Source organism: Saccopteryx bilineata, chromosome 4 (assembly GCF_036850765.1).
Source record: "Saccopteryx bilineata isolate mSacBil1 chromosome 4, mSacBil1_pri_phased_curated, whole genome shotgun sequence".
NCBI lineage: Eukaryota > Metazoa > Chordata > Mammalia > Chiroptera > Emballonuridae > Saccopteryx > Saccopteryx bilineata.
In genome coordinates, this window is record NC_089493.1 from 205800057 (window position 1) to 205823422 (window position 23366).

At 38.6% G+C, this 23366-nt stretch overlaps 1 protein-coding gene across 6 annotated transcripts in view; it reads left to right on the forward strand.

Annotated features, from left to right (window-relative positions):
- ZFYVE16 (zinc finger FYVE-type containing 16) overlaps positions 1-23366 on the forward strand; it is a 58779-nt gene that overhangs the window by 14137 nt on the left and 21276 nt on the right. For 4 of the 6 annotated variants that reach the window (XM_066273667.1, XM_066273666.1, XM_066273663.1 and 1 more), the window contains exons 2-9: positions 5539-5647; positions 6235-8495; positions 9765-9861; positions 14516-14677; positions 18322-18467; positions 19991-20369; positions 21978-22100; positions 22827-22982. In XM_066273667.1, coding sequence (XP_066129764.1) covers positions 5578-5647; positions 6235-8495; positions 9765-9861; positions 14516-14677; positions 18322-18467; positions 19991-20369; positions 21978-22100; positions 22827-22982 — 3394 coding nt within the window. In that variant the 5' untranslated portion in view covers positions 5539-5577. Of the gene's footprint in view, positions 1-3862; positions 4010-5538; positions 5648-6234; positions 8496-9764; positions 9862-14515; positions 14678-18321; positions 18468-19990; positions 20370-21977; positions 22101-22826; positions 22983-23366 lie in introns of all 6 variants that reach the window. The other 2 variants (XM_066273665.1, XM_066273668.1) reach the window with 2 other exon arrangements.

Below are 23366 nucleotides of genomic sequence, written 5' to 3' on the forward strand. Positions count from 1 at the left end.
GGTTCTGAATGATGGTTGTTCTGAGTTTAATTGTAATTTTCATGTGGTTGTGGGAGGTGATGAGTACTGCATTTACCTATGCCACCATCTTGCCTGCAAGTGCTCATTTATGTTGGAGGTGCTATTGTAAATTGTATTTTGTATGTATGTGAGTGTGTGACAGAGACAGAGAGAGGGACAGATAGGGACAGACAGGAAGGGAAAGAGATGAGAAGCATCAGTTCTTCATGTGGCTCCTTAGTCTCCTTCATTGTTCATTGATTGCTTTCTCATATGTGCCTTGACGGGGGGGGGGGGGGATTTACAGCAGAGCAAGTGACCCCTTGCTCAAGCCAGCATCCTTGGCCTCAAGCCAGCGACCTTTGGGCTCAAGCCAGCGACCATAGGTTCATGTCTATGATCCCAAGCTCAAGCCAGAGACCCCACACTCAAGCTGGTGAGCCTGCACTCAAGCCCAATGAGCCTGTGCTCAAGCTAGCAACCTCGAGGTTTCAAACCTGGGTCCTCCGCATCCCAGTCCAACGCTCTATTCACTGCGCCACCTCCTGGTCAGGCATAAATTATAATTTTTATTTTTTATTTTTTTTTAGTGAGAGGAGGGGAGACAGAGAGACAGACTCCGGCATGTGCTCTGACCAGGATCTACCTGGCAAGTCCACAAGGAGGTGATGCTCTGCCCATCTGGGGCTTCTGCTCCATTGTAACCAGAGCCATGTTTTAGCACCTGAGGCGGAGGCCATGGAGCAATTCTTAGCTCTGAAGGCCAACTCTCTCGAGCCAATCGAGCCATGGCTGTGGGAGAGGAAGAGGGGGAGAGAAGGGGGAGGCATGGAGAAGCAGATGGTCACTTCTCCTTTGTGCCCTGACCAGGAATTGAACCCAGAACATCCATAAACCAGCCAACTCTACCACTGGGCCAACCGACCAGGGCTGTAAAATGTATTTTTTAAAATTCCAAATTTCAGTTATTCCTTGCTCATATATAGGAATGCATTTAGCTTTTGTATGTTAACCATGTATCCTGCATCTTAGCTATACTCATTTTTGCATTTTGAGGGGCTCAACATTTTCTACATTGAAAATCATATCAATGCAAATAGAGGCAGTTTTATTGCTTCCTTTCCAAAAAGTGTATATACTTACTTCCTTTTGTCTCGTTGCACTAGTAAGTTTTTAGTACAGTGTTGAATAGCAGCTGTGAGAGAAGACATCCTTTCTTTGATCCCATGCTTAGAGAGGAAGGGATCCAGTATCTCATTATTAAGTATAATGTTAGGGGTAGGTACTCAGTAGATATTCATCGTCAAATAGAAGAAGTTCCCCCTCTACTCATAGTTTGCTGAGAATTTTTATCATGAGTAGGTGTAGGGTTTTGTCAAATGTTGTTGTTTTGCATAAATTAACAAGACTGATAATTCTTCTTTAGTCTGTTGGTATGGATTGCATTGTTAATTTTCAGATGTTGAACCAGCTTTGTATATACTTGGATCAGTACCACTTGGCCACTGTACAGCATTCTTTTTATACATTGCTGGATTCAATTGCTAACATTTTATTGAATATTTTTTATGTCTGTTCACAAGCAGTATTATGTTAGTTTTCCTTTTTGTAATGTCTTCATTTGGTTTTGGTATTAGAGTAATGCTGGTCTCATGAAATGAGTTAGGAAGTGTTTCCTCTACTTTTTTCTGGAAGAGATTGTAGAGAATTGACATCATTTCTTCCTTAAGTGTTTGATCAAATTTATCAGAGAAGCCATCTGGACCTGGTGATTTATTTTATAGAAGGTTATTAATTATTGGCTCAATTTTTGTTAATAGGTATAAGGCTGATTTGGGCTATATGTTTCTCCTTGTATGAACTTTGGTAGTATGTGTCAAGGAGTTGGTCTGTTTCATCTAAATTTTCAAGTTTGTGGACAGAATTTATGATACTCCTTAATTTTCCTGTAAGTGCCTATGGCATCAGTATTTTTGACCCCTCTTTCATTTCTGATTAGCCTCATTTATCAATTTTATTGCTCTTTTAAAGAAAGTTTTTGGTTTCAGTGATTTTCTATATTGTTTCCCTGTTTTTAATTTTGTTGCTTTCTCCTCTAATATTATTGTCTACTCGTTTTGGGCCTCAGTTGCTCTTTTTTTTTTTTTTTTTTTTTTTTTTAGTTTCCCAAGATGGAAGCTTAAATTACTGGTTTTTAGATCTTTCTTTTTTAAATATATGCATTTAATGCTATAACTGTCTCTCTAAGCACTCCTTTCACTGCATCCGAAAACTTCACTTTAATTTTACGGTTTCTGCTATCAGTTTTCATGATCACGTTTTTCTCTATATGCTCCTTGTTTATGGTTTCCCCTTCCTGTTTCTTAGTTGCTTTTTTTTTTGGAATATTAATTAGTTTCTTTGAAGTTTTCTTCTGCTTCCTGCATGTCTCTCTCTCCAAGTTCTTTTTGTTTTGATATTTTGTGTTTTATGCACTCTTGTCTATGTATGGTGTAATTACAATTTAAAATGGAAATAAAGGAAGTAATATGCTTTATTGAATTATAATGACATACCTTTGTTATTGAAAACTGTTCTGAACTGTATCTGTTGCCAGCATTATTGATCCTTAGAAGGAGATCTTTTCTCTCCTGCTGTATCTTTGGAATTCAAAAGTTTCACTATAGTATTATCTACTGTGGATTCTCTATTTACTTTGCTTGGTATAACGAGATATTCTGTATTTGTTGAGTTGTGTTTTTCATCGACTCTGGCAAAATTCATTGCGTTATGTTTTCAAATATACTTCTTCCATACACTCGAGTCTCGTTATGGGACTCCATTCTCATTCTGTCATCTATGTCTCTTTACTTGTTTTTCATATTTTCCTCTTCCTCATCTCTGAGTTGCATTATAGGAAATTTCTGCAGGTAGGTCTTCCAGTATAGTTAGTTCTCTATTAAGCTATGTCTAATCTTTTTAACTCATCTTTAAAGTATCCCTTAAGTTTTCTAGACCTAAGTATCCTCAATTTATAGCAACTATCATAAGTGGCCTTTGTAAAGCACTCTCATTTGTTTAGTGTCTTTTATCCCTAATTTCTTTCTCCTATTCATCACTGTAGGCAACTATTCAAATATATTTAATAATGTATATTTTTGTTTGTATGTATATTGCAAAATTTGTATTGTTTTATCATATTTTACAAAACTAACAGTTTGTAACAGATTGTAAGTTTAAAAAGAAGGTCATTCACCGTAGACAATTTGAGGAACATTGCTGTCAAGTGTTCTACCTTCTGGATTTAGCTGACTACTTTCCTTGGATGTCATTTAACTTAGCCCTCTGTGCTTGAGTTTCCTGTAAACATGTATGTATTTAGTTGTAAAAATTTGATTATATTCAGGTTCAATTTTTTTTTTTTTTTTGTATTTTTCTGAAGCTGGAAACGGGGAGAGACAGTCAGACAGACTCCCGCATGCGCCCGACCGGGATCCACGCGGCACGCCCACCAGGGGTGAAGCTCTTCCCACCGGGGGGCGATGCTCTGCCCCTCCAGGGCGTAACTCTGCCCAGACCAGAGCCACTAGCACCTGGGGCAGAGGCCAAGGAGCCATCCCCAGTGCCCGGGCCATCTTTGCTCCAATGGAGCCTCGGCTGCGGGAGGGGAAGAGAGAGAGAGAGAGGAAGGAGGCGGGGTGGAGAAGCAAATTGGCGCTTCTCCTATGTGCCCTGGCCGGGAATCGAACCCGGGTCCCCCGCATGCCAGGCCGACACTCCACCGCTGAGCCAACCGGCCAGGGCCAGGTTCAATTTTTTTTTTTTAAGGCAGAAATACTTTTTTATTTTTTATTTTATTTATTTATTTATTTATTTATTTTAGAGAGGAGAGAGAGGGAGAGAGAGAGAGACAGGGGGGAGGAGCTGGAAGCATCAACTCCCATATGTGCCTTGACCAGCCAAGCCCAGGGATTTGAACCGGCGACCTCAGCATTTCCAGGTCGACGCTTTATCCACTGCGCCACCACAGGTCAGGCCGGCAGAAATACTTTTTATGTGATGCTGTAACTACCACATGAAACACGTTTGGTTTGTCCATATTTATTGATGGTGAAATTGATCACTGGATTCAGATAATGTTGGACTGGTCCCACCATTATACTTAGTCTTTTATCTAAATTTTATCCCTCGATAGCCATTGCCTAGTCTATTTAGTCTTGTAGTCTTCAGGGTGTCTCAGGCTTATTTGGTGGACTTCCTGCCGTAGATCAGAGGTTCACCTCCTTTATTCATAAAACTAACGTAGTTTTCTTATACCTCTCTCTTATATGCTTGTTTTCTATTTCTTTAATTTCTACTCTTATAAAAAGTTTTCAGTTTTTTTTCTTTTCTAGTATAAACATCTACAGCCTTAGGCATCTGTTGAAGTACCACTTTTGCTGAGTCTAATAAGTTTTTATATGTAGCATTTTTATCTGGATGTGTAGTATATTTATATTATTTGATATATGGTACTTATAACTATTTTTAGCTTTCAATTATGATTTTTTCTTTGATCCATGAGTTATTTATATGTTTTACAATTTATAATAGTTTATGTTTGCATATTATGTTGTTAAAGCTTTTTTTTAATTGAATTTATTGGGGTGACACTGGTTAACATAAGTATACTGGTTTCAGTGCTCAATTCTATGACACATCTCTGTGCACTGTATTGTATGTTCACTCCCCCTCAAGTCAAATCTTTGTCCATCACCATTTATCCTCCCTACTCCTTCCTACACCTCCCCAGAATTGGTTTTTCTTTTTTCTTTCTTTTTTTTTTTTTTTTAAGATGAGAGGAGCGGAGACATGACGACTTCTGCATGCACCCAGACTGGTATCCACCCGGCACCCCATCTGGGGATAATGCTCAAATACAGAGCTGTTTTTAGTCCCTGAGGCTGATTGTTTGAAGCAACCTGAGCTATCCTTAGCACCTGGCACCACACTCAAACCAGTCAATCTGTTGTCTGTGGGAGAGGAAGAGGGAGAGAAGGAGCAGGGGGAGGGGGAGAAAAGAAGATGGTTGCTTCTCCTGTGTGCCCTGACCAGGGATCAAACCCAAAAATGTCCATATGCCGGGCCAATGCTCTATCCACTGAGCCACCAGCCAGGGCCCAGAGTTGGGGTTTTTTTAAACATTTTTTAAAAATTATTTATTTATTTATTTATTCATTTTAGAGAGGAGAGGGGGAGAGAGAGAGAGAGAGGAGAGACAGAGAGATAGAAGGGGGGAGGAGCTAGAAGCATCAATTCCCATATGTGCCTTGTCCAGGCAAGCCCAGGGTTTCGAACCAGCGACCTCAGCTTTTCCAGCTTTATCCACTGCACCACCACAGGTCAGGCCCAGAGTTGGATTTTATGTCTCTCTTTTTTTTTTGTATATATAGGGGCACATTCCCCAACTAAATTATCAATGCCTCAAAGCAATACTCTTAAATTTTGTGTCTATGTCCTGACTATGGTCATGGGATAATACTTACATGTTATTGAATTAAATCAACTATTTTTTTCTAGGTATATAAGAATTATAACCTGAATAAGTCTATAAGTAGGATGGACAGTTATTTTAAAGCAGCAGTCAGCGACTTGGACAAACTCCTTGATGATTTTGAACAGAATCCAGGTTTGTTGGTTTTTCATTTTTGTTACTAATGAAATTTTAAAATGTCTTTAATTTAGCTATCTCAAATATAGAATACTCATAACAAAATTTGCTTCCTATTTTGGTCATATGGTTATTTTCTATAAAAGATTCACCTGTTTCATTCTAACATTCTTATATTGAATGGAAGCAATAAAGCCAGAAATAGAAGGAAGGTAACTAGAGATTTCTCTCCAGATACAAGTTTAACTAGAAGAAAGGCCTTTAAAACCAACATACAATCTAAAATCGTCATCTAAGAATGAAGACTCAGAAACTAGGGTGGAACAAAAAAGTTAGATTTTTCAGCTATCGCTTAGCTTGGCTTTTATAGTTTAACTGAGTTATTGTGAGTGAATTTCTATCATGTTACGACATCTACAGTCAGAAGTAAACTCAAGTACTTTAAATCCAAATAAAATAATTTTAGAGGTTATTACCATTTTACAAGAAAGTAATCAATCTATCTCTTAAAAAAAGTTTAGTTAGGAAGTCTTAGAAATCATAATATCTTTGTAATAATTTGGATTTGGGTCTTCTGAATAACATTATGTCTTTATTTTAATTAGATGAACAAGATTATCTCCAAGATGCACAAAATGCATATGATTCTAACTACTGTGCAGTTTCTTCAGAGTTGGCTTCTTTACAGTTAACTTCACCGCTACTGAAGGATCAACAGTGTTGTGCCTCATCAGAAACATGCTGTGAAACAAATCAGATTTCACTGAATGAAAAAACACACAAACGACTAACTTTTATACAAAATGAAAAAAATGTAACAGGACTTGATCTCCTTTCTTCTGTGGATGGTGGCACTTCAGATGAAATCCAGCCTTTACATATGGGACGATGTAGTAAACCTGTTTGTGATCTGATAAGTGACATGGGTAACTTAGTTCTTGGAACTAATAATGAGGAATATATTAAAAAATTATTGCCAGATGATTTTAAGTCTAGTGCAGATTCTTTGATTGGATTGGATTTATCATCGGTGTCAGAAACTCTTTGCGTTTCATCAACGGATCATAGTAATAATACTGTCAGAGAGGAACAAAATGTTGTCAACTCTGAGTTACAAAATAGAGAAATCGATGGAACTAAAGAATTGAATATAAATGTAGATACAAAACTTTCAGATTCGTGTAATTATAGTGGAAAAGAAAATTTAAAAGATATAAAGATCTCTAATAAATTAGAACCAGTTGTTGATTTGAACATGCCATCTACCTTGACTCAACAAAGCTCCAAAATGTCTGATGCCAAAGACAACATACAACACAAGGACGAGTCATGTGAATTATTAAAAGCCAGTGACTGTGTGGTAAAAGAGGAGGTACATGTGGCAGTCATAGCTGCCACAGAATGTTTAAAAGAAAGAAGCAGCCCAAATGCTTTGCCTTGCAGTCTTCCAAAAAATGAAGGTTTATGCTTACATGATTCAAATTCAAGAAATGAAAAATTCAAATTACCTGACTTCTTTCAAGAAGATAGGACTTCTATATTTATAAAACAGTCTGCAAAGGAAGACTCAAGTTTAGATTTTAAAGATAATAATGATATAATGCAAGATTCCTCTTCAACTTTACATGTGTCAAGTGAAGCTATGTACTCCTCTCTGTCCTCTCTTCCAGTACCTGGGTCTTTGTGTGGATCATTAATTGAAAGTAAAATACATGGTGATTGTTTACATCAGAATGAACATAAAGATAATATACAAGAAGCAGTGATTGTGCATGAAGAAATACAGAAAAGTGTTATTCTAGGTGGGAAACCATTGAGGGAGACTGATCTTTTGAAACAGGAAAAATGTAAAAACGTACCTTATCAACCATTAATGGAAAAGATGGGAGCTAAAAAGGTAGATCCTCATCAAGATGTAATCAGAGTTGACTCTTTGGATTACTCTGATAATACCAGTTCTCCTGCAGTGGGAGGATCTCAACTGGAGCTTTCTGGTGCTAATGCCCCAGAGTGTCCCGATCATTGTGAAGGTCTCACTTTTTTAAACAATGCTATTGATGAACAAGATTTAGATTACTTTAATATTGATGAAGGCATGAAAACTGGCACACTAGTTAGTGATGCTGAACTTGATGCCTTTCTGACTGAACAATATCTTCAGACCAGTAACATAAAGTCATTTGAAGAAAATGTAAATGACTCAAAATCTCAAATGAATCAGGTAGATATGAAAGGCCTGGATGATGGAAACATCAGTAATATATATTTCAATGCTGAAGCAGGAGGTACTGGGGAAAGTCCTGGTAGTAGTAATATGATTTGTGAAATAGTTGATAAACAAAACTCAACAGAAAATGGTGGCCTTTCTTTAGGGGAAAAAAGTACAATTCCAGTTGAACAAGGGATATCTAGCTGTAAGTCTGAGATTAAAAATGAATCATCAGTCTCTGATTTTAACAGTAAATCTGTTCATGTTGGAGGGGCCAGACCTAAGCAGTTGTTTAGTGTTCCATCAAGAACACAGAATTCAAAAGAACCAAGTAAGACAGATGTTCCAAATATGCCTGAAAGTGAACCCAGTATAACAAATATCATTGCTCCAATCACTTGTACTACAGATGCTACAGCCAATCCTCAGGTTAGCTTCAACTCTAATTACATTGATATAGAAAGTAATTTTGAAGGTGGACCCAGTTTTGTAACTGCAAGTGAAGAATCTCTACCTGTAAACACTTGCAAAGAAGGAGTGATTTTGGGCCAGAAACAACCTACTTGGGTTCCTGATTCAGAAGCTCCAAACTGTATGAACTGCCAAGTCAAATTTACTTTTACAAAACGGCGGCACCACTGCCGAGCATGTGGGAAAGTAAGTTACACAAATCTTTAAGTCTTACTCTTTTTTTTTTTTTTTTTTTTTCTATTTTTCTGAAGCTGGAAATGGGGAGGCAGTCAGACAGACTCCCGCATGTGCCCGACCGGGATCCACCCAGCATGCCCACCAGGGGGCGATGCTCTGCCCTTCCGGGGTGTCGCTCTGTCGCGACCAGAGCCACTCTAGCGCCTGGGGCAGAGGCCAAGGAGCCATCCCCAGCGCCCAGGCCATCTTTTGCTCCAATGGAGCCTTGGCTGCGGGAGGGGAAGAGAGACAGAGAGGAAGGAGAGGGAGAGGGGTGGAGAAGCAGATGGGTGCCTCTCTTGTGTGCCTTGGCCGGGAATCGAACCTAGGACTTCCGCACGCCAGGCTGATGCTCTACCACTAAGCCAACCGGCCAGGTCCTAAGTCTTACTCTTTTGAGACATTTTATATGAAGTTTTATATAACCAAAAAGTTTTTTAATAGATGATTAAAGTACTCAGTGTAAAATCACTTTTTTTCCACTTACAGGGAAATTAGAAAGGCATTGCCATTTTATAGATTATTTGAGAGTTGAATGCCACATCATTGTGGGTATTAGGTACTGGGAGATGAGGAACACTAATTATTGATTTTTGTGAATATATGTCCTTATCTGTCTAACAATAATGCATTAGGTTTTCCTAATTCAGCCAGATCGGTTTTTTGTCCTTGAATACTTAATTTCAGAAGTACTGTGCAGCTAGTGTTGTAGTCAGATAAACACTAAAAAAAAACCAAATTGGCTTACACAGGGTTTAGAACAGTGAAGCTGACCTCCTTTGTGTTCTGACTGCCTTAATAATCTATAAACTACTCTGAGAGCTGGCTGTAGAAATAACGTTGCATTTTTTTATTCATCATTTTTAAATAATATATTGGTATCAGATCAACCCTACTCTTAGAAAAATAGTAATATTTTACTTTTAAAGGTTTTGAATAAAGAACTATATACAGCGTTTTAAATTATAAACTTACTCAGTAGAGAAAATTTTTGTTCCTTTCCAATGAACAGAATTGAGCTAAAGGAATTCTTGTTAGAGATACAATTTTAAATTGCAGAAACCTCATTTAAGTAAAAGATAAAAGCATTTAATAACTATATATGATTATAATAATTAGAATAAGTAATCAGAAAACTGGTTTTTTGGTTAATTAGATATTGGACATCCCTCCCCCCCACCTCTAGTAGGTATAAGTATGCTTGAAACAGAACCAAACTTGGTATTTTACTCTTTATAGGTGTTTTGTGGTGTCTGTTGTAATAGGAAGTGTAAACTGCAGTATCTAGAAAAGGAAGCAAGAGTATGTGTGGTCTGCTGTGAAACCATTAATAAAGGTGAGTAGTAACCTGACAGGTTTTCTTTAAGTAATTGAATATCTTAAAAAAACTGGATTGTGACAGAGATAAACTTCTTTATTTTATTAAGGCAAGGACCTAGTATTGACTTATCTGGGTTAGGTGGGGTGTCCCAGGGATTGGTTTCTCCTCTTTCTGTTCCACTGTCACAATACTGCCAGTCTGGACAGGAATCATTCCATTTCTGGAGTGGCAGGTCACTAAACTTTAACAGGTACCACGTGCCTGAGTGCTGCCTTTCATCCGAATATTGTTGCCATCATCATTGTTGTCATTATTATCTTAACCTAAACATTTATGGAATACCAATAAGTAATATTTAATCTTATCTGTTAATAGCACAAGGCAAGATAATATTCTCACCCTTTAGGAAACTACAACTGAAAATGGGAATAAGAGATAAGGTAGTAATATCTATGATTTAATAAATTTATAGAATTGCCATGCTGTTTGTACATTTTTGTCCTTTTATTTTCTTCTCAATTTTAGAATTTTGTTTGTATGTGTTTCCCATTGTTTTTCTTCCTTCCTAAGTAGCTACCATTATTAGCAGTAATCATTGTGCTCTTGAGTTCTCGCCGTGTGTGTGTGTGTGTGTGTGTGTGTGTGTGTGTGTGTGTTTTCCCTCAAATACACATTTGTTCTTTTGAGTACTTCTTGGTGTTTTCTAAGATTTGTTGACAGTTTAATTTCTAGCAAATATAATTTGGAACTTTTTAAAGATCAGGCCTGTGTATAAGATCAAGCAGTGCTTCTTGTTAGCCAGGAAAGTAAGTACCAGATAATAATTTGTTTCTCTTTTGAATGAAAATAAATTTTTTCAGCAGTTCTTCAGAAAGCTCTGATGTGAGTCTGTTAGCTTGAGGTAAGCAGCTTTGCTCCCTGCTGTTGACATGTGTTCTAAAAGATAATAGAATATTTTTTATGTATCCATATCATCACCATTAAGAAGAGGTTAGTTTAAGTGCTTATAATTGTTTTGTTTTTTCTTACACTGTTTTCAGTAGCTGAGAAGATAACTGCTTGCACTGTTAGCCATGAAGGTTTGAAACATTTGAGTTGACAGGTCAGATTCTTTTTTTTTTAATTAAAAAATTTTTTCCCATTGATCTGAGGAGAGAGAACTAAGAGGGAGAGAAAGAAACATCAACTTGTCTCACTTAGTTCCATTTAGTTCTACACTCACTGATTGCTTCTTGTCTGTGCCCTGAGTGGGGATTGAACCCATGACCTTGAAATGCTGGGACACTACTGTATCCACTGGGCCACCCAGCCAGGGCCTACAGGTCAGATTGTGTGCGCGCGTGTGTGTGTGTGTGTGTGTGTATTTTTCAGAAGTGAGAAGTGGGGAGGCAGGCAGACAGATTCCCGCATGTGCCTGACAGGGATTTACCCGGCATACCCACCGGGGCAATGCTTTGCCCATCTGGGCCGTTGTTCTGATGCGACTGGAGCCATTCTAGCACCTGGGGCAGAGGTCATGGAGTCATTCTCAGTGCCCAGGCCAACTTTTGCTCCAGTGGTGGAGCCTTGGCTGCAGGAGGGGAAGAGAGAGAGAAAGGAGAAGGGGAAGGTTGGAGAAGCAGATGGGCGCTTCTCCTGTGTGCCTTGGCCAGGAATCGAACCCAGGACTTTCACACACTGGGCCGATGCTCTACCACTGAACCAACCGGCCAGGGCTACAGGTCAGATTCTTAAGCGAACATTAAAACATATTCTGAATGTGTAAGAATCCAGAATGGGAGAAGATAGTCATTAAAGGTTTGGTTTATTAAAAAAATTATTTTGAAGTGGATTTGTTTATTTAGTTATCTTTTATTTATTCTGTTTCAATATTTTATAGCATATAATTTCATTTTTGATTTCTTTATCATTATACATCACAAGAAAACATAAATAATTTTTTTTTTTTTTTTTTTTCTGAAGCTGGAAACGGGGAGAGACAGTCAGACAGACTCCAGCATGCACCCGACCGGGATCCACCCAGCACGCCCACCAGGGGCGGTGCTCTGCCCACCAGGGGGCGATGCTCTGCCCCTCCAGGGTGTCGCTCTGCCACGACCAGAGCCACTCCAGCGCCCGGGGCAGAGGCCAAGGAGCCATCCCCAGCGCCCGGGCCATCCTTACTCCAATGGAGCCTTGACTGCGGGAGGGGAAGAGAGAGACAGAGAGGAAGGGGGGGGGGTGGAGAAGCAAATGGGCGCTTCTCCTATGTGCCCTGGCCAGGAATCGAACCTGGTTCCCCCCGCACGCCAGGCCGATGCTCTACCGCTGAGCCAACCGGCCAGGGCCAAATAATTTATTTTAATATTGCCTTTAGGGTTGAAAATGGTAGAAGTGATCATTTAAAGTAATGTTATTAAATAAGAAAAGACAGATGGTTCAAGAGTTGTGAGACACATTTTATGATTAGAAGAAAAAATGGTTCAAATGAAGATTGTGGATAATGAGAGAGTTGTTCTGAGATTATAAATTTCAAGGAGGCATGTGTATGAGTACCATTAGGTTGATTTAGGGCAAGAGCAAAATTACTTTGAAACCCAGAGTAAGATGTTTGGATTTCACTTGGTTAGTAGAAGCCAGTTAATGAGAATGCTATTACTGACAATTAAGGAAGGCAATTTTAGTGGCAGCGTTTATAGCAGATCAGTTTGGAGGTATGCTAAAGGGTGAGCTACCAGTGCTGTTCTGTGTTGTTTGAATGAAAAATCATTTGGCAGTATTCAGGTACTATTCTGCATTTTGGAATTCCAGCTGAGAACAAAATAGACTCCTTGTTCTCATTGGAATTTATAAATGTGGGAGAAATGGTCAGACAGTAGACAAAGAGAATATTAGATGATGATAATATCCTAAATGAAGATTAAAAAAGCATAAGAGGGTTAGATAGTAACAGATTGGTAGTATGAGGCTGTATTTTTTTTTTTTTTGTATTTTTCTGAAGCTGGAAACAGGGAGGCAGTCAGACAGACTCCTGCATGTGCCCACCAGGGGGCGATGCTCTGCCCATCCGGGGCATGGCTCTGTTGCAACCAGAGCCATTCTAGCGCCTGAGGCAGAGGCCACGGAGCCATCCTTAGCGCCCGGGCCATCTTTGCTCCAATGGGGCCTTGGCTGCGGGAGGGGAAGAGAGAGACAGAGAGGAAGGAGAGGGGGAGGGGTGGAGAAGCAGATGGGCGCTTCTCCTGTTTGTCCTGGCCGGGAATCGAACCTGGGACTTCCACACGCCAGGCTGACGCTCTACCACTGAGCCAACCAGCCAGGGCCTGAGGCTATATTTTTTAAAAGGTGGTCAGAGTAAGGCTTTATAATAATGACGTGAGCAGAAACTTAAAGAGAATAAAGCTATATGAGTATCTATGGGAAGAACATTCTAGGCAAAGAGAAGGATAAGAGTTCTCTAGTAAAGAGAAACTAGGAAAGTGCTTCTTTTTTTAGGGGTGGGCAGTGACAGGAAGGGAGAGAGATGCTCAAGCCAGTGACCTTTGGCCTCAAGCCAGCGACCATGGGGGTTATGTCTGTGATCCCAAGCTCAAGCTGGTGACCCTGTGCTCAAGCCGGATGAGCCCACTCTCAAGCCAGCGACCTTGGGGTTTCAAAACTGGGTCCTCAGCATCCCAGGACTACACTCTATCCACTGTGCCACCACCTCCTCAGGCAAGATTGCTTCTTGACTTGTTGAAAAACAAGGAGGCCTGGGTGGCTGGATCATGATGAACAGGTAGAATTGTAGTGAGAGCTGAGGTCAAACTGTAGTAACTGGGAAGGCAGAGCAAGTTGGGATGCAGGCTTTGTAGGGTCTTGTGAGGTATTGTAACAAATGTTTATTCTGTTTGGGAAATCATAAAGGATTTTAAATAGGGAAATTATGTGATATGATTTATGTCTTAAAAGAATCACTCTGAAGTATGTTGAAAATAGACTCTAGGAGTACAGGGCAAAAACAGTCATATTAAATAACAATTTTCTTTAGTAGGTATTAAACATAATCTAAATATAATGTTGAAATAACTAATTGGTAGCTCCTACTGAAGTGGAGTGCTGCTAACTAAAGTAAGGACATTATCTTTGTCAAGTACCACTTCTTTTTCTTGCTAAGTCATTGATTTTTTTCTCCCTACAACTTGAAAAAATAGAATTTTTCTTTTTTGTATTTTTCTGAAGCTGGAAACAGGGAGGCAGTCAGACAGACTCCCACATGCGCCCGACCGGGATCCACCCGGCATGCCCACAAGGGGGCGATGCTCTGCCCATCTGGGGCTTTGCTCTGTTGCGACCAGAGCCACTCTAGCACCTGAGGCAGAGGCCATGGAGCCATCCCCAGCGCCCGGGCCAACTTTGCTCCAATGGAGCCTTGGCTGCAGGAAGGGAAGAGAGAGACAGAGAGGAAGGAGAGGGGGAGGGGTGGAGAAGCAGATGGGCGCTTCTCCTGTTTGCCCTGGTGGGGAATCGAACTCGGGACTCCCGCACGCCAGGCCAACGCTCCAGCACTGAGCCAACTGGCCAGGGCCAGAAAAATAGAATATTTATCAGAATATTCTATAAATAGAATATCTATAATAGAAATAGAAACTTTACTTTGAAATTAAAAAACATATGAGATTTTAACATTTTTCCCTCCCCCCCTTTATAGCTCAGGCATTTGAAAGGATGATGAGCCCAACTGGTTCTGATCTTAAATCTAATCATTCTGAGGAATGTGCCGCCATCCAGCCTCTTCGAGAGACCCAGACATCCAATATACCTTCAGCTACGACTTTACCAATCTCAGCCCTTAAACAACCATGTGTTGAAGGTAACTAGAAGAAAATGTGTCTTAGATTAAAGGTCAATTATTAAAATAGAAAATTTCTAGTGTTACAAGGTCTAGTGAAGAAAGAGAAACCAGACTAGATATCAGAATGAATTTAATACAGGAAACTGATTATACATGTATATTAGAAGGCAGGAAGAGCAAAAAGGGCATGCTCAGGTGACTCATATTAATAACAGCAGGAGCAACCAACACTTATAGGACTGGAGGAATAAACCATGAGAGGTGGTATTACTGGAGCGTAGTGCAGGAGCACCAGGAGGTACTTGGTTCTCAGGTCTGGGATTCAGGGACTGAGGTACCATGTGGCTGGTGCTATGACCTCTCAAGGAACACCAACAGGCAAATGCTAGACCTCTCAAGGAGCCTAATAGGTTTAGTGCTCAGATGACTGAAGGAGTATTCCTGGGTTGATGTAAAGGAGTACTGAAAATTATGAGACAAGTAACTAGAACTGTAGTACTGTAGCACTGTAGCTTCGAGAATTCTGGCAGGGACTAGAAACAGAAGGAATTCCTTCTCTTCTCCACTAATCTCCCACCAGTGCCATTGGTTGAACCTGACTAGAGTCAGCTAGCAAGGGGTTCTGGAAGTTTTGCTTTCCAGACTTCCAGCCTGGCATCAAAGATATAATGGTGGGGAAGGGTAGGCTTGGGTTTGAGAGACAGTAAGTAAATAACTGGTGTATTGCCCTTTCCTTAAAAATCTGTTTTTAAATATGTATCTTACCACAATTTTAAAAATGTTTTTTAAATTTTTGGATGGTCTGTTCTTTTTACAGCCTGTTGTAGTTTAGGATCTGGTGTCATGTCCATATACTATCTATCTATCTATCTATCTATCTATCTATCTATCTATCTATCTATCTATCTATTTTTACAGAGACAGAGTCAGAGAGAGGGATAGACAGGGATAGACAGACAGGAACGGAGAGAGATGAGAAGCATCAATCATTAGTTTTTCATTGCACGTTGCAACACCTTAATTGTTCATTGATTGCTTTCTCATGTGTCTTGACCGTGGGCCTTCAGCAGACCGAGTAACCCCTTGCTGGAGCCAGCGACCATGGGTCTAAGCTGGTGAGCTTTTGCTCAAAACAGATGAGCCCGCGCTCAAGCTGGCGACCTCGGGGTCTCGAACCTGGGTCCTCTGCATCCCAGTCTGACGCTCTATCCACTGTGCCACCGCCTGGTCAGGCTATTTTTTTATTTTTTTACAGAGACAGAGAGAGAGAGAGGGACAGACAGGAAGGGAGAGAGATGAGAAGCATCAATCATCAGTTTTTAGTTGCGACACCTTAGTTGTTCATTGATTGATTTCTCATATGTGCCTTGACCGTGGGGCTACAGCAGACCGAGTGACCCCTTGCTCGAGCCAGCTACCTTGGGTCCAAGCTGGTGAGCTTTGCTCAAACCAGATGAGCCCTTGCTCAAGCTGGCGACCTTGGGGTCTCAAACCTGGGTCCTCGCCTGACCTGTGGTGGCACAGTGGATAAAGCGTCGACCTGGAAATGCTGAGGTCGCCGGTTCGAAACCCTGGGCTTGCCTGGTCAAGGCACATATGGGAGTTGATGCTTCCAGCTCCTCCCCCTGTTCTCTCTCTCTCTCTCTCTCTCTCTCTCCCCTCTCTCTCTAATAAAAAAAAATGAATAAATAAAATCTAAAAAAAAATAAGTAAGTAAAAAAAAAATTAAAAAAAAAACAAAAACAAAAAAAAAAACCTGGGTCCTCCACATCCCAGTCCAGGGCTCTCTCCACTGCGCCACTGCCTGGTCAGGCTCCATATACATTTTTAAATATAAACTATTAGTCAGTAACATGCTAGAAAATAACTTTTGTCAGTTAAAGGCAAATTCAAATACTTGTAACAATTGTTTTGAACTTTAGTTTATCTCTCATTTAACAGCTATTTGCCATTTATCATTATAACTTAAGTAAGGAGATTCAGCATATAAAGGAGTGGGCAAAAGTAGCTTTACAGTTGTGAGTATGCAAAACAGTTAAATAAAAAAGCTTTTAAAATAATCAAAGCCTGCATGTCTTTTTCCATATGAATGACTGTAAACCTACTTTTGCCTACCCTTGTTATATCTAAAGATAAATAAATTTGTTTTTAGAAATGGTTATATATTCTCTTGTATTGACATCCTAAATTATTAAATTATAAAAGCACTGCAAATACAATAAAGACAACTTATTTAATCTGTACATCCATATTGCAAAAATTATATATGATTCCAGTTTTTTTAGTGTTACCTATATTATGTTTTAGAAGGTAGATATATTGATCTTTTTAATTTTTATATTCTAAAATCATCTGGCAACAATTTTCATAACCTTCTCCATGAATATTTAATAAAAAAACAAATATTTATGCCGATATCTAGTTCTATGGGTAGAAAATATTGATAAAGTTTAATATCTACATTATAAGAATAAAATATGCTTCTCGTTAAATAAATTAAAAGAAATTATGTCTGATGCACGAGTGATCCTGTTTTCTTTTTTAGACTTTTTATGCATTTTTCTTTTCTTCATGTTTTTATTTGCTTTTATCGTCTTTGATCTAGTCAATTTTTTCTTCCTGTGCTCTAAATTTTATTCGGTCTCCACACTCACGAACTTAGTTTTAATAATATAGGCATTAAACATGACCCCTGTGTCTTTAAAATATAACATATCCGGCCCTGGCCGGTTGGCTCAGTGGCAGAGCGTCGGCCTGGCGTGCAGAAGTCCTGGGTTCAATTCCCGGCCAGGGCACACAGGAGAAGCGCCCATCTGCTTCTCCACCCCTCCCCCTCTCCTTCCTCTCTGTCTCTCTCTTCCCCTCCCGCAGCGAGGCTCCATTGGAGCAAAGATGGCCCGGGCACTGGGTATGGCTCCTTGGCCTCTGCCCCAGGCGCTAGAGTGGCTCTGGTTGCAACAGAGCTACGCCCCGGAGGGGCAGAGCATCGCTCTCTGGTGGGCAGAGCGTCGCCCCCTGGTGGGCGTGCCGGGTGGATCCCGGTCAGGCGCATGCGGGAGTCTGTCTGTCTCTCCCCGTTTCCGGCCTCAGAAAAATACAGGGGGGGGGAAAAATATATATATATATATATATATATATATATATATATACATATACACATACACATACACATACACATACACATACACATACATATACATATACATATACATATATATATATATAACATATCCGTGTACTCCTTTTCTGAGTACATGATTCCAAGGGTCATCTGCCTTTGTACGAATTTGAAAAAGATTTCCACTCTGGGTAGATATAAGGCCATTTCTCTAGGACTGTGATGGCAAACGTTTTTTATAAAAACCGCCCACTTTTGCAGTGCGGGGCGGTAGCAGAGCAACCAAACGGCGCCGCGATTGGCCCACCATGAAAGCTGGAATGCCCACTAGTGGGCAGGAGGGACCAGGTTGACCAGCATTGCAGAAGTGGGCGGTTTTTATAAAAAGGTTCTCCCATCACGGCTCTAGCTAGGACTTTGCAACCCTGAGAATGCAGCGTTTGACAACAGGTAGCAAATTTGAAACCATTTCCTTACCTATTTTTGTATTAAATCATTGCAGTATTGCCAAATTAAAATGCTTTCCTTTTTACACTGAATCTAGGATTATGTTCCAAAGAACAGAAGAGAGTATGGTTTGCGGATGGTATATTGCCCAATGGTGAAGTTGCAGATACAACAAAATTGTCATCTGGAAATAAAAGATATTCTGAAGACTTTAGTAGCCCTCTTTTACCAGATCTGCCCTTGGTAAGAAATATAAAGAATGACTTAATCTGATAAAAAGTTATTTTGTAGGTAATTCCTTATGTGGTTATTAGAGAACTTTCCCCCCCCAATGCTGTGGGCTTCCTAAAGTGAGAAATATATGATGTACTGAATATATTTTAGATTTTACGTTTTTCAGTGTCAAACTTTTTGCTCTCAGTACTCCTTTATACTCTTGAAAGTTATCGAGACTGCCAAAGAGCTATAAGTTATGTGAGTTACACCTATTGATAATTATACCTATTGATAACTACTGTGTTAATATTAAAATGAACAAAATATTTAAAAATTTCTTAATAAAAAAAACTCATATTAATAGAAATAATATTTTTATGAGAAAAATTTCAAAACAAAAATTTACTCAGAGGAATAACAGTATTTTATATTTTTGGCTTAATGTCTGGCTTAATAGAAGACACATTCTTATAACTGCTTATATATTCAGTCTGTTGTGATATCTCTTTTGGTTAAATTATATGAAGAAAATCCTAGGACCTCACTGACTCCTGAAAGAGTCTTGGGGACTGCAGGGATCCCTGCACCACATTTTCAGAAATAACTGTTGTAGGGAAATAGAACTGAGATTTAGACTATTATTTAACGATTCTCAAAGATTTAGTAAAGTATCTGATGGTGGTATTGCATTTACACAAATGTGCTAGGTGTTTGTAAAATAGCAAAATGCTCATAGAAGTATTAATACATGAAGTAGGGATGTTTTTGTTCATTAAACAAATATTTATTGAGCATCTACTGTGTACCAGTTATCTGATTTATTCTGGATACATACATTGGACAAGATGGATATGTATGTGAACTCTCTTCAAGTTCACATACCATATCAGTCAATGTATGCTGTTTGTCAGTAAGAGTTCAGGAGCTAGATTTTACAACTAGCCAAAAGTGTTTCTGAGCAAGCACCTAACCTCCATCAATATTTTAACAAAATGAAAGTTCTAAATAGGCTAGTAAGTATTATTTGAATTCATAAATGGTCTCAGTTCATATTTACTCAGATTTGACCAGTCTATAAAGAAAGGGACTAAATACACTTTGTTTAAGTATATTTGAAATGTAGTTTATTACTGGTAGTTACTATTGTGGACTATATTTACTTCTCTGCTTCCTAACCAGTCCCCTCTTGTCTTTCTCTTCCTCTCTCTTGTTTACCCACGGCATTTTTGGCTGTCATGAGAAGGCGAGCCTGGGTTGAAATAAGTTTGCTCACCATGGGATATGGTATAGGATCCTGAAGTTTTCCTTTTTCCAGTCTATAAAATTAAAGTCCTTAGTACCTACCTGAACATACAGTAAGCGAAACCTTATGCTCCTGAATTTAAACAAGCAAAATGATACTGTTTCTTAGATTTAGCTTCTGAGGAATATTTTAGCCCTTTATGGCTTTATTTATTCTTATTAAAAAGATATGTTTGGCTATAGAGATGAACATTTCACAGCTGAACTCAGGATATAAGCTGATTTTTTTTAAATTCCATATTTTACAGACAGTAAACGCAGTGGATCACGCCCATTCTACTACAGCGGAAAAACTGAACAATGAGATAGGAGATCTTACAAGAAACAAGATAATTCAGAGTCCTGTTTCTCAGGTTTCATCTGTAGAAAAACTGCCCATAAGCACAGGAACTGAGGGGTCACTCACTTCTGGTTCTTTTACGCCAGATGATGATGTCTTTGTAGGGACTGAGGAGCCATCGAGTTGTACTGGTGTCTTAGTTAACAGCAATCCACCTGTTGGTAGTACTTCAGATTATAGGTTACTCTGTGGTATTGACAAGAATGTATGCAGAAAGATTAGTCTTCTACCTAATGATGAAGACAGCTTGCCCCCTCTTCTGGTTGTATCTGGAGAAAATGAATCAGGTAGGAAGGAATAGCAGCTATTTAAATTTTTAAAAGATTTTTTTTCTTTTTTTAAAGAATGTACTGGTGAATTTTGTCTATGTTGTATGAAATGCAATTTTTAGACTGAGACAATTTGATTAAAACATATATTGTGGCTTGGTAACTTTGGTTTACAGAAAGTCTTATATAAAAACATTCTAAAAAGATCGGAACTTTTGAGTTGAATATGATTCATTTATCACATCCCTAACTTAAAGTGAGACAAAAGTCCAATGCAACAGGGAAACTCATGGGCTTTTAGCCCTGAAAATGTTTCCATTATATTAGAGTTTTGATTCCATATCATATTCCTAAAGGAGCATAGTGCCTCTTAAAGAAAAGCGTATTGGAGCCTGACCAGGCTGTGGCGCAGTAGATAGAGTGTCGGACTGGGACGCAGAGGACCCAGGTTCAAAACCCCAAGGTTGCCAGCTTGAATGCGGGCTCATCTGGATTGAATGCAGGCTCACCAGGTTGAGTGTGGGATTGCTGGCCTGAGCCCAGAGTTCTCTGGCTTGAAGCCCAAGGTCGCTGGCTTGAGCAAAGGGTCACTTGCTCTGCTGTAGCCCCCCAACCCTACCCCCCCCATCAAGGCACATATGAGAAAGTAATCAATGAACAATTAAGGTGCCACAATGAAGAATTGATGCTTCTCATCTCTCTCCCTTCCTGTGTGTCTGTCCCTGTCTTTCCTTCTCTCTGTCACAAAAAAATGAAAAAGGAAAAAAAAAAAGATTGGATAACAAAGCCACAAATTTTAATTTCTCATCAGCTACTTAATATGTGTGTAACTTGAAGCATGTTATATAATCTCTTTGGTCCTGTTTCTTTTTAAAAGAAAAGAACCTGGATAATCTCTAAGGCCCTTTCCAAAGCTGGAGATCCTGTGGCTAACTCCTACTTCATACTATTTCCCTAGGATACACACATCCTTGTTATCCCAGGCGTTATGCTGCATCCTGCAACATGAAGTGATTATGCTCTGTGCATGATAATGTAGGGTAATGGGGATTAGGATCTCTTTATGTCAGTAGGAGCTATTTCATGAACCTGGCTATAGTGGCAAAAATACCTTAACCTTTCTGTTCTTTGCACGCCACGAATATTTTTCTGTTGATTATATTTTTCTATATTTTTTTGCTACCTGTCACTAACAGGGCAAATGTCAGTAAATAGCGTGTGCAACTTGGTTTAGATTACTTTCTATGCATTGTAAAGTTCAGAATTTATAATTGGAGTGGCTCACAGACTGAAGTCCACTTTATAAAAGTGTTTGTTTTAAAGTTTTAAAGGGGCTAAAATTATATAAATATGCTGTGTAATCAACATTTTTGTGTATATACAATATACCAGGATTTATATGTATTAGAGTATTAATATCTTTACATAAATAGAAGAGTAAAAATGAGTATTATAACAGTTGTCCAGGCTGCTGATTGACTCTATGAAACGTGTTTGCTTTTGTTTAAATTTGTTCTTCAGCCATTGGTGCATTTATAAATCTGTTCTGGGTTTTTTTTTTTCACTGCAAGCATATTTAACAGGAAGTCATATTTATTCTAATTATATGTCATTTTCATTATTTAGTGCCTGTAGTAGAAGAACACCCATCTCTTGAGCAAATCAATATGCTTCTTGAAGACGAAGGTTTTAATCCTGTTACTTTTGTCCTAAATGCCAATCTACTCGTGAATATCAAGTTAGTATTTTGTAAGTAATGATTCATCTTTCTTTGCCTAATTGGTAAGCAGGATTTCTGAATTAATTACATCTTCATATTAGATTTTGACTGGCAATCATGGAAAATAAGCAGTACTGGATATTAGTTTTTTAGCCAAATACAAATATAAGTAAATTTTGTAAATTTATATTCAGTAGCACTAAAAATACAAGCTTACAGATTTTTACTAGTGTCCCTCAGTAAGTCCTGTTAGGTCATGGTCTCATAGCTGAGCTGTATTTTGATGCTCATGATACAGATATAACTATACTTCATGTTGCATCTAGATAAATTGAAGTTTGGTAATTGAGATAAGCAAGAATCCTGAGATAAACAATAAAGACAGTTTAAAGTCAATGATTTGTGACTTAATTAAAAATAAGCAAGTAAATGATCTTCAGTAATAAATAATCCTCACTACTCAATAATGCATCTCTCAGCCTTTCATTCTCTTTGAAACTAACTTGATTCTTACCCACTACATGTAGCATATTAGTGCATCTTTTATTTTAGTGTTATTTATTTACTCTATAAGATAATCTTTCATCTTTTCTCTTTTTTACATTAATCTTATACAATTCAATTTAAAGCTTTTGTGAGGCACACTCTGGGAAAATAAGGAATTTGAAATTTGTACTTCATGCAAAGGATAATTATATTTACTTTTTTGGTTAATAGAAGTTGACATTTATAGTTGTATGCTTTTATCACTTAAGATTCCTCAGACAAATATTGGTACTTCTCAACCAATGGATTGCATGGCTTGGGACAGGCAGAAATTATTATTCTATTGTTATGTTTGCCAAATGAAGATACTATCCCTAAGGACATCTTCAGACTATTTATCTCCATATATAAGGATGCTCTCAAAGGTATAGCTTTTTATTTTGAACTGTTTAGACTAGGGGGTATATAAATTAATTAAAGGCATTTATGTTTTTGGCTATACTAAAGATACATTTTGTGAAGAGATTATTGATTTCTTAGATCTTAACCATTTCAGTCTCTTTAAATCTGGTATTTTATATAATTAGTGTCTTTACACAGATTTAAAACATTTTGGAAGTGAAATATATTATAGTTATTTACCTTCTTAATTTTTTATGTCTATATATTTTGGTCGCTGTTTGTATAAGATTGGGGGGACATTATAATTTTTCATTTTACCATGCAGTAAGGCGAAAATTTATAAAATAGCTTATGGTTAAAAGCCTTTTCAAATTTTTGTTCACAATTCCCTATCTCCAGGAATAACT